This window comes from Alligator sinensis, unplaced genomic scaffold (assembly GCF_000455745.1).
Source record: "Alligator sinensis unplaced genomic scaffold, ASM45574v1 scaffold325_1, whole genome shotgun sequence".
In the NCBI taxonomy this organism is placed as follows: Eukaryota; Metazoa; Chordata; order Crocodylia; family Alligatoridae; genus Alligator; species Alligator sinensis.
The window spans coordinates 2218312-2235370 of record NW_005842118.1 but is presented as its reverse complement, the minus strand read 5'-3'; the positions used below and the strand labels follow the sequence as shown (position 1 = coordinate 2235370).

General features: G+C 41.6%; 1 protein-coding gene across 2 annotated transcripts in view; it reads right to left on the bottom strand.

Annotated features, from left to right (window-relative positions):
- SIRT1 (sirtuin 1) overlaps positions 1-16854 on the bottom strand; it is a 30757-nt gene extending 13903 nt beyond the window's left edge. Inside the window, exons 1-4 of one of the 2 annotated variants that reach the window (XM_014520460.2) lie at positions 16434-16854; positions 13563-13715; positions 11439-11586; positions 2202-2281 (exon numbers count right to left, since the gene is read on the bottom strand). In XM_014520460.2, the coding sequence (XP_014375946.1) occupies positions 2202-2281; positions 11439-11586; positions 13563-13715; positions 16434-16646 (594 nt within the window). In that variant the 5' untranslated portion in view covers positions 16647-16854. The remainder of the gene's footprint in view (positions 1-2201; positions 2282-11438; positions 11587-13562; positions 13716-16433) is intronic. The other variant, XM_006024809.3, reaches the window with a different exon arrangement.
- Between the last annotated feature and the right edge of the window lie 205 nt (positions 16855-17059).

Here is a 17059-nt window from a genome sequence, read left to right as displayed (position 1 = left end):
GTAACATTCCTAATAGCAATATAAACCAGATTTGGTCCATGGATATTTCATGTTTTAAAGAATTACAAGGTGCCGACCAGAAACCATACATGCAACCCTTAAAGAATGCTACAGTCACCAGGTAAAGGTCAGTTATATCTGAACTCTCTTTTTTTAAATCTAGTCACTTTTAAATCTGTATTCTAATAATTTTTGAAAGAATCTCATCTTTTTTCAGCCATTATATTTTAAATTGATTTGGAAAGCTTGCATCTTTTAGCCTGCATTTCTCATTTTAACAGCCATTTTTGGAAACTGTTCTATGCATCTGTGACAGAACATTCAAAGCCACACTTTCATAGAAAGAAAAGTCCTATCTACTAGGTTTGGACTCTATTTTGGAACAGAACTTATCTGCAAACGCATGTTCAAATAATCAGGGAGAATTCTCTCAGGTTTGTTCTCCAGCTAGAGAAATTTACCTAGAGCTGTGTGTACAGACATTCCAATGCTGAGTCCATGAAGAATGAAGAGCTTGTTGTGCTGACACTATGCAACCAGGGGGTGGAGGTCCTGTGCATACATCTCAGAATGCTCTGCAGTCTCCCGTATTCTGCTTGGGGACAGATTGTAGAAGTGCAAAGAGCAGCCCGGTCAGCTTGTGTTTCCCTGTAGCACAAGGTGAGGATTGTGAAGCGTGTGTGTTCTGCTTCCTGATGGAGCAGTGAAGTCCAGCAACCCTCGCACAGTCTCCCTGGGGAGGGTGGAAAAGGGGTGGGAAGTGGGGATGTTGAAGTACTGTTCTCTTTTGATAATCCACAACATGTACAGAGATTTGTTCTCCGAGGAGAAACTCTGCCAGGACTGAATAACCCTGTTTGTTTCCAAGTTATTTTTTTCTTGGACCCAGTAGAAAAAGCCTGAACATCTGTACACTCATGGTTTCTTAGGAGAAACCATGTCTGTATGAGGCCCTTGTTTACATCTTCCAGATCTTCCTGCCTAACTCAGCATTTTCTCTGCCTCTTGAAGGGAAGGGAAGAAAGAAACGTCCTCATCCAGACAGTTTTTCCTCAGAGAGTTGCCCCTCTCCCATGAGAACCCATGAGTGTACAGATGTTCAGGCTTTTTATCCTAGAGTAAAAAGGGCAGCTCCAGGAGAAAAATGACATGGGAACAACCAGGGTTAAATCACTCCCAGGAGAGTTTCTTCTGGAAAAACAAATCTCTGTACATGCTGTGGCTTCTCTCAGAAAAGAACACAGTCTTCCAACATCCCCGCCCCCCCGGGGGAAGACAATGTGTTGCTTACTGGATTCTGCTGCTCCAGGAAGGAGAAAAAACACACCGCCTTCACAATCCTCACCTTTTGCTGCAGGGAAACACAGGCTGACTATGGGCCGTCTGGGCTGGACAATCGAGGCTGCCCCATGCACTACTGCAATCTGTTGCCAGGCAGACTAAGGAAGCCTGCAAAGCATGCTGAGATGCATGCATAGGGCCCACCCCCTAGCTGAATAGTGTCAGCACTACAAGCTCTCCACTCCTCATGGCCTCAACATTCGAACAGCTGTGCACGTGGCTCTGGGTAAGTTTCTTTGCCAGGAGAACAAATGTAGGAGAGTTCTCTTTGATTATTTGAACGTGTGCCTGCTTACGTGGGATCTCTCTCTCAGCCCAGAGTATTAGAAGTCGGACAATAGTTTCAAAGAAGCCTTTGAAAATATGCATTAGACACAGTATTTCAAGGAAAGAATATTACTGAAGTTTTAACAATGTTGCCATTTGAATCACCCATTGCTCATTTAACAATTATTTAAATTTAGATTGAACAAGATGCTGATTAGACATTTATAGGGAAACAAAATAATATGAAGAATTTCTTACCTTTGTTCCTTTCTTTTGATTTTAGATTAAAAATTTCGCGAATGTTAAATCCAATGTACGTCTTACCATTCATGATATTTCTATCTTGCTCAATTAATTATATAGTAAGACTAGTACAATTAATTTGTTTCATGGTCTGGTTTCCATTTGGGTTACAAGTGCTGCATGGAAACCTTGAAAGATAAATTCTTTCCTGAAGTGCTTTCAATTTCATGAAATATTTCAGTAAACATGTTATATACAACTTAAAAAAAAAAAAAGTGATGTTTTAAGCAACTGAGGCTGTATTTATAAAATGTATTAGTAAGTCATGACCAGTTAAAGTATTCTTTTACCTGATTAAAAATGTCTCCTCGAACAGCTTCACAGTCAACTTTGTATTTACAGATTAGACAGGAAGCTGTAGCAAAAGAACCTGTAAAGAATCATATTGGTGAAGTTGAGAATTGTTCACCTATGCAAAAATGAAACCTTGATTAAAAACATTATTTAGACTGAACTGCTGACAATGCTAGAGGCCTAATCAAGTTTTCTAATAAATAACTTAAAAAATCGTTAACAGCACTAAAGATGAAAAAGAACAGTTACTTTAAATGCAGTTCTTCCAAATGCTGTAGTTAGTGTGGAATTCAATGCAGGCATGCATTTATCTCATGTGCAAGACTGATTTTTTTTCTTAAGAGCCCAGCATCACTGTATATGCTCTGTACTACCTCACACTTTCATACATGGGCATAAATAGTAGGATGCCATGACCCTTCCTCACCTATAGTCCTCCTGGTGCAAAGGACTGCAAAGTGGGGCTAGAGGGCAAGCTATGGGAGTTATGTTGATGACATCTCAAGGAACCATGGTTACTGGGGAGTAACCTTTCTTAGAACGTAGGATATATCCACTACAGGCGACCAGCAAGCCTATCATCAATGTTACAAAAGCAGCTGTACTGGTACTGCTCTTCCAACCTTGGTATCCAACCTGAATACTTTGTCAAATGTATAATATTTAACAAAGTTACAGTGGATTGCCCCATGCAGCTGCATCAGAGGTGCATGTTTGCTTAATGCACCATCTGTGAAGCAGATAGAAGATGCTACTTGTGCTATGGTGGAATATTCCTTGATGTTCAGAAATAGAGGAGAAATACACTGTGTGACTGAGTTTGAAATTTTCTGCAGTGAGATGGGCTGGTTTTTCCAGTGTACCAAACATGGCTGTAAAAGGTGGGAGAAAACTTAAAGCAGCATGATCCCTCAAATGTAACGGAAAAAGTTCTGAAGATGTCTCATGTCTGTAGTGATGAGGTAGAAATTGATAGGGTCTGACAGTCACCTTAAAGATAAATTTGGGATATGGTTTCATTGCCAGCTTATCCTTGCAGAATACTGTTTAAGTCCACTTACAGGAGTTTGGAGCTCTGCAGCTTTCTGCACCGAGTATAACACAAATTGATGGTAAATCATTTATGTAGAACATTTAGATATTGGTTCAAAAGAAGACCGTATAAGTTTGGGAAGGGTGATCATATGGGCCCAACAAGTTCTTTGATCAGAGAGTAGGCAAGAAGAAAGGCCTTGAGGAATATTGATAACATTGATTGTGAGAAAACCAAATTTAAACTATATTGAAACACGACAGGCTGGAAATGCAATGAAGTGGACTAAGGGAAGTTTACTGCTAGTCATGCATTTGGCAGCAGCTGGGTATAGCTTAAGATCTTCAGTAGTGGGCTCTCAATTGGCATATTAGTACTCTAAGCATACTAAGTAGAGAATTGTTTCCATTTGGAAGAGTAAGGTTTCCTGGTGGAAGTTCTCCTGATCAGCACAAGACTTTTCTAAACCTCTTGGGAGCAGTATCTGCCAGCATAGCCCAGGCAAACAAACAGGTGAACAAACTTAGGAACTGGATTCAGTACCAGACTCTGGTTCTGGGATATCCAGACAAGACAAGTGTATTGGAGGCCACTGAGACATCTACAGTAGATATGACACCCAAAACTACGCTGGCTAATATGCTGCTATCATGATGACTAAGACCTTGTCCTATCTGATCTTGCTCATGCTCCTATGGTATTGTTGTTACTGCACCATCATTTAGTACTTCCTTTAGAAAACTGTTACTGTGCCATGCCGGCAGCATATGGTTTTTAGCTGCTACATTACCACAGTATTTTGTATTTGTATAAGTATTTTGTACTCAGTAGCAAACAAGACTATGGTGGGAGTCTCCCCCTGAAAAAATATTACACGTAGGATGGATTTCTGCAGTGAAATATTGAGGCTGATTAGCACATTTCTGCACAGAAAGTCTGCTAACTCAGCCCTAAAAAGTGTAGAGCTAGGGCTGTTGCTGGCACTAGCCCCAGAATTTGATGGCATCCAGCCAAAGAGGGGATGTGCCCTTCTGACTTGTACTGTACACTAGATATTAGTCAGGATTTCCAGTCTGTTTCAAACAGAAGTGTGAATTTATAGAGCATGCATGTTGGCTTTTTTGCCCTTCAGCCAATATAAGGTACTGTTACTCCCGCTGAACAGTTCTGTGCCCTGAAGACAAGTCTCCAGTTGTAGCCTAAACTTCTTCATAGTTTCCACTGCTGAAAACCATCTCAGTAGCCAGAGAATTGGTCATGGTATCTTATGGCAGCACATGAACAAGCTGCTCATACCATAGTGAGGCAAGCTGGGATATAAGCTTACAGCACCCCAGCTACTCCATAATACCTACCTGTATGCTTGCTCTTAACTAACAGTAAATGCAAGGTAATGTTAAGTACCAGGCTTTGTTTTGTAGGTTCATCTTAAAGATATCTGCAAAGGTAAATGTGCATTGCTGTATTAAATATTTTGTGGTCAATTTTCATATTAACAACTGCATAACCAGTTTTACTGAACAAAATCTAAGTCATAGCAAGATAGGGTTGGAAGGAACCTCAGAAGATCATCTAGTCCAAATCTCAGCTTAAAGCAGGATCATTCTCAACCTAAACCATACTAGTTAAGGATTTGTCTATGCTGCACTTAAAAGTTGAGGAGGAAGAACTACAACCTCTCTACGCAATCTGTTGTATCGTTCAACTGTGCCATTATTAGGAAGTTCTTCTTAATATACAGTGTCTCCCTTATTGCAGTTTAAACAATTGTTTCTTGACCTGTCCCATATGGACAGACAACAGTTGATCCCTATCATCTTTACAACTCTTTTCTATCTGAAGACTTAAATTCCCTGTCCAGTTTTCTCATCGCCAGACTAAATAGTCTCAGTTCTTCCAACTTTGTAAGCCATGCTTTCTAGACCTCTAATCATCTTCACTCCTTGCTTAGCACTTTCCAGTTTTTCCTTGCCTGTCTTGAAATGCACTGCCTAAAACTAGACATATTATTTCAAGTGAGGCCTCACTATTGCTGAATATAGAGCGGAAGAATAACTCCATATGGCTTGCATGCAACCCTACTGTTAATATATCTTGGGATCCTATTGCTTTTTTGCAACTGCACATTGACTCATATTAAACTTGCAGCATATTGTAACCCCCAGGTCCTATTCTGTAGTAACAGATCATTATTCCCCAGTCTGTATATGTACCTTTGATTGTTCCAACCTAAATACAGTATTTTGCATTTGTCCTTATTTAATGTCAGCTGATTTACTTCATATGCGTTTTCAATGCCATATTGAATCCTAATTCCATCTTCCAGTGGGTCTGCTGGACACCACTGAGATTGATATGATCTGTAAATTCTATTAAGCATTCACCCTATCCTGTCCTCCAAGACACTAAAGATACTGGAGGGACCTTTAGGGAATACCACTTGATAGCTCCTTTCTCAAGCCATTGCCATTCCTGGAGTAGTTTCACCCACTTTAGAGTGGTGTTATCTGGAACAGGGGTGGGTAACTATTTGGGCTGGAGGAACACTTAAGGAGTTTGAGCGAGCTGTTGCAGGCTACAGTGGGAGGGAGAATTTGATCCTATCCAGCTTTGGGCCCATTTGCTCTGCCCCTGGTGCTAGGGCAACCAGACAGAGTGGGCAGGGTTTCCATGGCTTAGGACCCCCATGGACAGGGTGTGCTTGGCCAGGTGGATAAAATGGGGCTGCAGGCAGGGAATGGCATCCAGGAATAGAATGAACGGACAGAGACAGGATTGTGAGGTGGTGACAGCATGGGGCTGGGGCCTGGGGCAAAGCGACGATCTGCTCCCCACACACTCCTGTTCTGTCACCACCCCATGATCTTGGCCCCTGCCTGTCCATCCTGCTCTTGGGCACTGCTTCCTACTTGCCCGTGGCCCCATTCCATCTGTCCAGCCAAGCACGTCCTGCCAGTGGGGGTCCTAGGCCACACTCCATGGGTGCAGGAGGACTGGCAGCAGCAACCAGGCAGCAAGCCACCACTGCAAGGGCTGCCAGAAAGCCAAGTCTGACTGCTATATTACCCCCGTCCTATCATGCACCTGGCAGCAGTAGGATCAGCTGCATGTATCACGACTTGGGCTGCCCCCTGTGCCTGGGCCAGCTGGCGCTGAGGACCTGCCACAGGCCAGATGGAATCCCTCCACAGGCTGGATCTGGCCTGCAAGCCGTATATTGCCTACCCTGATTTAGACTGTATTTCCTTAGCTTAGTTATGAGGATGTCATGTGAAATGGTAACAAAAACTTTGCTAGTCAACCCAACACTCTTCTCCCATAGAGAAAAAACAGGTTGGTTAAATGCAACTTGCTTTCAATAAATCCATGTTGGCTGTTACTTAACACCTTGTTATACTCTAGGTGCTTAGAAATAAATTCCTTGCTGGTATGTTCCAGTATGTTTCTATATATTGAGGGTAGACTGATGAGTCTGCATTTTTGTGTTCCCTGGCCACATTTACGAGATACTACTGCACGGTTGTTACTCACATTTATTTAGTACTTGTTTATATAAGTACTAAATAAATACACAGTAACCTGAGTTAGTGCACAGTAGCACCAAATGCCTTTTTTGTGATGCTACTGCACAGTACAGGCTACTGTGTAGTCAATATCTCATGTAGATGCACCCCATTTCTTTTTTGTTTTTTAAAGGAGGATGGACATTATAGATTGTCTTCTGGAACCTCACCTGACCGCCATAAATTCTTAAAGATAAAAACCCATGGCTCTACAATTTTAATATTTTAAGGTGATTCTCAAGGGGCTCGCTGATTTGAAAGTATCCAAGTTAATTGCTAACCTGTTATTTCCTTATTCTAAGCTATTTCCTTCCCTGTCCTTGCTTTTAACTATGCCTGCCATCTAGCAGTTGATTTTTCTATGGACATATAAAGTCATAAAGACTTCAGCCTTTATTAGATTTCCCACCGTTCACCCCTTCCCCACCTCTTCAATGAGGGACCTACACTCTTAAAGGGGTACCTGGCACCTTTTTATGACAAGGACAGCTACTAGCATTTATTCAAACCAGCAGCTGCAACACAGCTTTTGCCATGTCTAACAGTACCCCATTGGGGAGGGAGGAGGATGTCTCCTTGCATCCTGTTTCTCTTGATGCTGCAGGTCAGAGGTTTAGCTAGAAAAGCTGCTAAAATGACTGACTTCTTGAAACTCATGAAGGTAGATCCCAGCACCCTAAAAGGGCCAGTGTAGCATAACATGTTCACCTGTGACTTGCAAGCAGATGACTGAACCAATGCCAGTCTTGGGTTGGCATAGATTTGATAGAAGTCAGCTGGTCTTCCACCAGAGCCACTTGTAGACTACAAAGGAGACAGTTCTCTGCTATATGCCATGAAAGAGATCTGCCCCTAGGTATAACAAGGAGAGTAAGCCTTCTCCGAGGGTGTTGGAGCCAACTGATGAGACAGTCTGAACTGGTGCTAGATTCTTTCTGTGTTAAAGAAATCTGACTTTGTCATCTAATCTCCAAGACAAACTCAAATTCTTCTACCAACAAACCCACGCCATGACAGAAATCCCAGAAGTCTGCCAAACAGATAAAAAGGTGAAAGCTATGGTGGCAGAAAATACCTTTAATTTCCTTTCTTCTGAGGGAAAGGAAGGCCTCTTATTCAAGAAATGAATAGATAGGAAAGATAAGGTAAATCTTTTACATGTTCACTGAGCTTGGCATAAATCCCAACAGTAATTTACACCTGCTGCCTCCTTTCCTCAAGCAGAAATCTTAAGGGAGAGCAGACAGCAATTCACTATCTGCTCTGTCTTGAAATAATTCTCTAATGAGAGACCAGAGTACCTACTTGGTAATACATGATAGGTTTAATTTGATAAATATGTGACAGCTTGAGTGACTTGTGTGTGAAGTATAAACTGGTACATTTTTTTTCTGATGAGTTAAGCATGGTATACAAAGACAAAGTAAGAAGACCTAGCAAAATCTAAATCAAATGTAATTCACTTCTATAACCTCAAGTTTTCAGATGATACACCATTAGGTTTTAATCAAATAATTTTAACTGAATCTTTTTCATGCACATAATTGTACAGAAAAGGAAACACAAGATGGTAAATTTTAAATATTTTAATCTGTTTAAACAACAAAAAGATGTGTAGTCCTTTTTGTAAGATTGGTGTGCTTCTTAAGTCAGCCGTATGACAGATCCAAGTCTTGATCTAGCTAGTACCTTATTTTCTTGCATACTACACCTTATCTTTTGGAAGACAAAATGTAGGAAGAAAAGTTTTTTTTTCCAGTCATGGCCTACAGCTGTTATTTTTCTAGAGAGGCTGTGTTGCTCAGAGTCTGCAAGCTGAGGGTGGATGTGAAAGGTTTAATGCTGGATTCCACCCTTGCTACTTGCTTGCTGACAAGTTGGCAGCCCTTTTGAAACCTAGCATCTTCATGCTTCTATTCCAGGGAAGAAAATTGCCTTCCACATTTATGGCGTGTACTCAAGTTGTGGAGAGTTGATTTTGGGGGAAAAAGGTGCACGTGCTTTTTAAGTGTGCTCTATGCAAGATCCCTAAAAGTTTCCACGCTGACTATATGTACCAAAAGCCTCTATATAATTTTTTCTCAAGCCTTATAGGTAAAGAATGGCAACAATTATACACAGAAGCTCCAGCCCCCAGTTGCTTCATGAGCCAAAGGGAAGAAAAAAAAAAAAAAAATCAGGTTAAAAAAAAAAAAAAAAGGCAGCATGATTCCATGCCTCTTATGATACAGAATATAAAATGGTACCAGCCAAAGGCAGAAATTGTGTCTATGTAAAATATTTTATATTTTCTCTCCAGACATTCGGCTCTCTTGGAGCAATACCTAGTAACTAAGACATTCTAAGATTCAAGGATTTAAGGTGTTGGAGAACCTTCCTTGAGGTTCTTTCCTATTTCCATTTAGAGACAGGTAGTTAGCTATATTAGGGAGAAGGGAGTGTCTGTATCTCTGCATTTTTCTAGCATTATACAATGTTCCTAGGCAGGACAGGGGTACTCCACAGACAGAAGGATAATGCCCCTCATCAGGTGGCAGCAGCAGGCCAGCACAGGCAGGGGATGGCAGCAGACCAGGGCAGGCAGAGCAAGCAACTGGCAGCTGTAATGTGCTGTGCCTTGTGGGCATAGGGCCTGGTAGAGCTATAGCATGGTGCTGGTGCTGTTGCTGCCACTGGCTCTGTACAGGGAGCAAGGCTTGGGGTTGCGGGGACGGGAGGCTCCTGCCTGGGGCCATGTGGATTCAGCATGGCCCCAAGCAGGGGCATGGCACCAGGGCGGGGGCAGAGTTGATGCCACTGCGGCTGCTGGCTCTGTGGGTAGCAGGGCTTGGGGTAGGTGGGTATGCATGTCTCTGTCCATCCAGCTTGGCCCCAAGCAATCCTGCCCTGCACCCCTCACCCCCAATCCATGGCAGATCCAAGAGGGACACGAGTCCACAACCCCCACTGTAGCTGTGAGATGCCTGTGCCAAGCCTTCCCGTACCAGCACTTGGCAAAAAGGTTCCCTCACTTGGATTCTGGCTCTCCAGCATCCCCAACCCAGACTGACGGTCCCTTCCAGCCCTGCTTCTCTCAGATTCCTGGCACTGGCAGAGCAGCAGGGAACAGGGTCAGGGGAGAAAGCACATGACTGTTCCTTCATACCAGGCAGCTGATCAGGGATGGCTTGCCTATTCACCTGTACTCAGGAGTCTCTAGCAGCCTGGGAAACCCACAGGGCATGCTGGGAGGTATACAGGAGCGCCCCTGGCTACTGACCTGGCCAGTGGGGGCAGGCTCTGAGCCCTCACCCACTGAACAGTGCACACCTGTTCTGTTCAGGCCTGACCTAATGTAGAGCACTTTGAGTGAAGTGTGATACAGTACTTGGAGCCCTTCCTCCTTGGGTTTTTTAACATCTGTACTTAGGCTTAGAGACTACCTGGTTAACCAATTTTAATTAAACTGTGGACACATCTACACCCAATGTAGATAATGCAATGCAATAAACTCAGGCGCATATTGCACTGGAGTATATTGCTCCTGGGAGCTGCATTTACACTTGCACCTGGGACCACAGCACACAGAACCAGCTGGGGGGGGATCCAGGGGGTCAGCTTGCCAGCTTAGGGCTGCTCCAACTCAGCTCAACATACTGTGGAGGGGCTGGCTGAGGCATAAGTGTGCTCTGCTGTGGGCCTAGCCAGCAGGCAGACCCTGCACTGAAGTACCCTTGTGCCCTAGCCAGCCCTGTCAGCATCTACATATGCAGAGTAAGGAATGCCACCATAGGACAGTACTTGTGTTTACAAGTACTAACCTATGACAGAATGAATTAGTTTACTGCAGCCTACCAGAGCCATACATGTAGATGCTGAGACTTCATTGCAGAGCTAATTAGGCAGTTCTGTAGTAAATGTCTCAAGAAAATGTGCCCTGTTAGTTACTAAGGTACCATTCTGCTCTGCCTTCAGCTAGTTTTTCTATATAGGTAAAACATACAAAAGATACTTTATCTGGGTTTGCTTTATGGTTCACCATTTTGTTTTGTTCTTTTGTTTCAGTATAGTAGTTATACTGCCCAAGCTAAGTTTGCAATACAAGAGAATGTTTAGTTGAATCATCCAGCACTTCTCTCATAAAAGTCTCCTTAAAAATTGGCGTAACCTCATACAAGAGCACAAATACTAAAGAGCATTTGTCATTGTTACATCTATATAACCCATCTATTAGCATATAGTGGTTACAAGGAGCTGATGTTAAGTGACTTAAATGTGTGTTTTCATATTAACATGCTTAGATTTAAATTAGCCATAGCTCTGAGTTTCCCAGGTTTGGATGGGAGATTGAAACCTGGATGAATTTGGGATAACTGTAGTATATGATGTCTTTTACCATAAATCACTGATTGATAATCTCAATCGATTCCATCTTAGATTTTTTTTTGAAAAAGCATTAAGTTCTAGTTAGTGTTTTCAGAACATTTAACATTTAGAAGCTAAATACTAGTTTGCAGAAGGCATGTTGCTTGAGAGATGCGTGACTTCAGATAATAAAAGGTACGAATCTTAAGAGATTATAGGTATTTTTGGTTATTATTTGCCAGTGAACATATTATCATTATAAAACAGGAAAAAGATAGAAATGTTTTACTAACCATGACACTGTATTATCCTTTGGATTCCTGCAACCTGTTCCAGTGTATCTATGTTTTGAGTGTAGTTGCGAAGTAGCTTTCCTTCTTTATCCATCAAAGCTATGAATTTATGACAGAGGGATGGCTGGAATTGCCCAGGATATATTTCCTGCAGAATTGAAAATTACATTAGGATAGGTAAATAAGTGCTGGAGCAATATTTTCTGTTCTTGATATAGCATTATGCAACAAACCACAGCAAATACAGAGATTCCTGTACTGTTTAAAGAACAAAATGTCAATGCCAGTTAGCTGAGCATTGATAATCTTTTCCCATTTCTTTTGAAACTAACCCTATTTTTAACAGCTGGCCTCTAACTTCTGTTCACCCATACAGGAGTCACACCAAAATTAGAGGCTAATTTGTACTGCAGCCCATGAACAAAGGATAACATGGATTTTAAAGCATAATGAACCTTAACATTCTGGAAATATACTTAGGTTGTTTAGGCTTCACAGCTCTGAGCAGCTACTTTGTAACCTTCCTGACCTCTAGAATTTTTTCCTGTACTGATTTGCCTCTTTTAAACAGGGAAATGTATTTATAAATATATAACCCCTTGCTTTGAATGTAGCAGTGGTCAAACTGGCCTATAGTATCACCTTAGACAATAGTTAGACTACAAATGCTATTCTTAGTTTTATACAGTGCTGTTAAGTGCATGTGGCTTTTTACAAGTTTAAATGAGATATGTTCATTGCCAAAAAGAATCAACGGTCAAAATAAAGTAAAATGCACACAAAGTTCAAGGCAAGGGAGAACATAGCGATTATTAACAAGAAGAGAGGAGGGAAAATGTTTGAAAAAGAGGGTTTTTGGTAAAGATCTGAAAAGGGCCAAAGAAAGAGGAACAGAAAAACAACATGGTAACAGACACAGTCAATAGTAGCAGAAGGAGAAAAAGGAACTGGTAAAGCAAAAGAATTTGGATAAATTTAATAAGGATTAATGTAAGAAAGAAAGAGAGACAGAAACATAGGTGCATGCAAGACTATGTAAGGCCTCAGTGGTGGGAACAAAGAACTTGAAGTTGAAGGAATAAAACAGACTAAGTCTATTGGGTGGAATGAAAAAGGAGGGTGAAAGCACGAGAGGCAGAAATTATTTTAAAATGTTCTAGCCCCCCACATCTTGGATCTAGTGCGTGGGTCCAAGTCACCTGGACTGTGCAGCTCCCCATGGATCTGGAAATTTGAGGCAGGAGAGCTGGGGCAATGTTAATTACGGTGGCTCTGGAAGCAGTTAACACTGCTCCCCCACTGCCAAAGTTTCCAGATGCATGGGGAGCCATGCAGGCTGGATGACAGCTCAGTGGGCTGCACGGGGATCCTGCCTGCAGGCCAGAGTTCAAACACCACTGCTTTCATTCTTCAAGATGTCTTGCTGCTTGATGTAGGCACTGTGCAAGAAACAAAACTGTAAGAAGTTTGCTAGTCCATGAAAATGTTTTTCCCTGTTTAATTCTATATCCAGTGATTAAAATTTCATTGTATATTACAAATTTGAGTAGTCAACTATAACAAGCCCATCAAATATGTTATGAGTATATGCTCATGTGCTGTGACAGTCCTTCATTCTATTTGATCTTTTTCAGTAAACACCTTAAAACCTACCAAAGATATCTGTGCCATCTCTTGAAACTAAACACCATGCCAACTAAATTATCACACTCTTTACAAATGCATTTTTCAATTACCCTCCCTGAAATGAGCAGCCAAGCTAGGGGCACTCAAGACAGTCTCTCTCAAGACAGTCTCTCTCTCTCATAGAAATAAATTCTAATAGGAGATATTTTATCATTCCCCCACAAACTGTAGATATTTAAAACCAAGATACCTACAATGAGAGCCAAGATATTGACAATAGTAAGATCTGTTCATTTTAAGACTGGCTTCGAGGAGTTTCCCTATGCTGTTGAGTAAGGGCACTCCCAATTAAAATGATATAACAAAGTTTGGAGTTATATTTCTTGTTCATGAAAAAGAACTGAAAGCAGAAATGACTTTTTAGAGAGAGTAGTTTTCCTATCTGAGTCGGGTATGTCTTTACTGTCCAAAATGATAAAAGTAACAAGAAAATAATACCTTTGCAAACTTAAAAAATGGTCTTGGATCCTTTCTGAAGTATTCTATATCAAACATTGCTTGAGGATCTGGAAGGTCTGGGAAATCTATTGCAAGACGTGCATAGATGCCATCTCTTGATCGGAAATCAGGTATTCCACAAGACACAGACACCTGAAATATGGTTTTATAAGTTTGTAGACTGAAATAGCTGAAGTACATAGTTTGATGTGGGAGACTTGCTACTGTATGGATTATTTGGAAATTATACTTCTATGTGCTACCAAGTTGTAATATCAACAAATAAGAACACTTGTCAGAAGAACTCAAGCACCTATTTTGATCAAAGCAATGTTTAGTTTCTTAATGAGCAGGGATCCAGGTTTTCTGTTCTCTGTGGAAAAATGTGGATTTTCTCCTTTAACAGAAACAAAATGCATGGATTTCCTCTTTAAAGGGGAAAAAAAGAGTTCCAGCCTGCAAGGGGCTGCAGGGAGCAATTGGGCAAGGGGCGCTACATGCATATACGTAACAGCCAGGCAGTGGTGGAGAGCAGCTCATGCAGCTCCCTCCAGGCAACTCTATGGGGGCTGGGGGGTAAAAGGGCACAATCTATGTTGGGGGGAGGGGTGGGGGAAGGAGCTACCTCCATTGCCCATCATGCACGACCTGGTGTGGGAGGGTGTACTGCATTGCCATGGATGCTCAGCTGAGGTGTCTCCTGCCCACCTGGCAGCAGAGAAGGGCAAAACTCTGCACCACTACTATGCCTTGTCATGGCAGCATAGGTGCTGCCCGGGTCCTGCCTGCTGGGCTGTGGAGGTGGCTCCTGCCCAGAGCTGGTCCAGCCCCACTGCAGTCCCACACCCTGCTGTGGGAACAAAGCTTGGGGGGTCATGTGCCCCCTGCCACCTTGCCTATGCCCACACTCTCTCCTTTCCCACAAACTGCAGGACTGGGGAAAGTGGGGCAGTGGGTTGGGAGTGAGGGGTGCCAGCAAGGCTGGGAGGGGCAGCAGGTATAGAGTGAGGGGCACCAGCAGGGCTGGGGAGCTTTGGGTCAGGAGTGAGAGGCAGTGGCAGGGCTGGGGGGCTATGGGTTGGGAGTGAGGGGCAAGAGCATGACCGGGGCAGGGCAAGAGGGCTGCTCAGCATCACAAAGCAGTGTGGAAGAGCAGCCACAGCTGGACCTGCGTCCTGGTAAGCAAAGGGAGAAAGGGGAAGTTTTGATTTTCCATGATAAAAAACCTGAAATCAAACACCAAAATGTATAGATATTTAGAATTTATTTAATTATAACAACTGAGGCACTGGTAAGCTTCCAAATTGCTTGAAGATTGTAAATATATATCAGTGTGTTCAACTGATATATTAGTGGCATTTCATTTGCATAGTGGAAAATGCAGATTTTGCAGTTTTTTTTAAATCAGAGAAAGCCAAGATCTCTGCTAACAAGTATGCAAGAGACATAGTGAGAAAAATTACATTGTTTGCAGCACAAAATTATAGTGCAAACCATATTTCAGAGATGAGCCATTTAATAGGAGGACACTGATTTATATCTTTCTTGAATATATGTCCAACAACACTTAAAAACACTTGAAGTTTGGTCTGGCAAAATAAATTAAATCTTCTAGATTATCTTCTAGTTGAAAAGAGGATTAAAAAAACAAAACAAAACAAAACAAAAAAAACTATTCTTTTCTTGTTTTTATATCTACCAGACCAGACATTTTTTACTATTATTTTTCTATTTTTGAACACCAAACTTAAGATTAAGATATTGTTTAAAACAAGTATAACCAATCTCCCTATTGTAGCTTTATTTATTTTAACTGGGGTGCTTAATAGCAATTATAGAATAAATAAGATTGGGTCACAGCAGCACAATGGTCACTTCTTTCTCTTACGGACATACTGGTCTGCCTCTAATTGCTCATCTTTTTTTTTTGTTTGGTTTTTTACATACTGTGTTATGAGGGGCAATGAGCCAGCATCTTTCTTTTACAACCAGAGGAAGCAGTGATTTACAAGCAACCATTTCCTTGACTTCTACACTGTAACAAAAGCTATACATGTGTAAGAGCTGTGACTACACCAGTAACTGCTGTGGTTGCAAACTAAGAGCCAGATACAATGTTCTCAGGTCAGGGGTGCTCAACATCAGTCTTCAAACCAGATCCAGCCCATCCAGCTTCCTATGTGCCTGGAAATTTGATAGCAACACTGCCACTGCTTCTCTAACTGCCCCTGCTGCCAAATTTCCGGACCCAGGGAGAGTCACATGGGCCAAACAGCATCCCTACATGCTAGATTGGATATATGGGGCCCGATCTGGGCGCTGATCCTGCAAGGGGTCAGGTCTGTGGACTGGCTGCAAAAGGCTGAACACAACTCTCAGTAATCTATTGAAGTCCAATCTAAGTCCCATTGAAGTCAATGGGAGTTTTCCTCTGAGAATTATATAATGCCAACAAATTAAGTAGAAGATATTGCTATATATGTTTCAAAACTACATAGACAGACAGAAATTAAATATAAAAAAAAAAAAGGGGGATTAGGAATAAACATTTTTACCGTCTCTGGATACCTTACTAATTAGGATGTGGGTTTTTTAAATTATTTAGCACATGCTTTACAATCTCAAAATTAATTTTATTACTGTAATAAGGCACACAAAGTCCTACTACATTAAAATGTATCTGGTTGCTTTCAAGATTTGACCTAATTTTGCAAGTTACAAAATATAAGTGCATCACAGCACTCCCACTGATACAAGCATGGCTCTGCATGGGTGCATCTGCACTTTGTAAACTGTTGGAGAGGGCTTAAATAGTAATCTATTTGCACTCTATCATTATAACTATACATACATACATACATACATACATACCCCTGCTCCAGTCAAAACCATAATCTTTTTGCACTCTTGCAAAAGTTTCACAGCATCCTCAATGGTATTAATATCTTTTCGTTTTTTCCTTTTTGGTGGTTCTGAAAGAATGTTTATAACAATTTGCCACAGTGTCATATCATCTAGTTCAGGTGGAGGAATAGTTTCTGGTAACAGATCTTTCAAAATTGTCCTTGGGTCTGTGCCTAACATAAGATGCTGTTGAACAAAAGTGTAGGGACCTAGTACAGAAAAAAAAACAAGAGGTTATGAGAACCTGCTTTAACATTCTTTATCAGAGAAAAATTCTGTAGAAAAACTTCAGCTAAGTGTTCTTGCAATTCCATGTATTCATTCATTCTAACTCCTTTACCTTACTAAGTTAAGAGCTGTCCCCCCTCCCCCCAGCTCTTTTATGCAGACTATTAGTTCTAGTGGTAAGAGAACAACTTATGCACTAAAATATGAAATTCTTGTTGTTTTATCTAAAGGACAAATCAGAAAGATTTCCTAAGGTAAGGCTTCCCTTGACCTACAAACCCAGCTCTTAGCATGCCTGAAGACTATACATTATCATATATTTTTTTTTTTGGGGGGGGGGGGGGGGGGGGGTGTCAGAGGGAGCC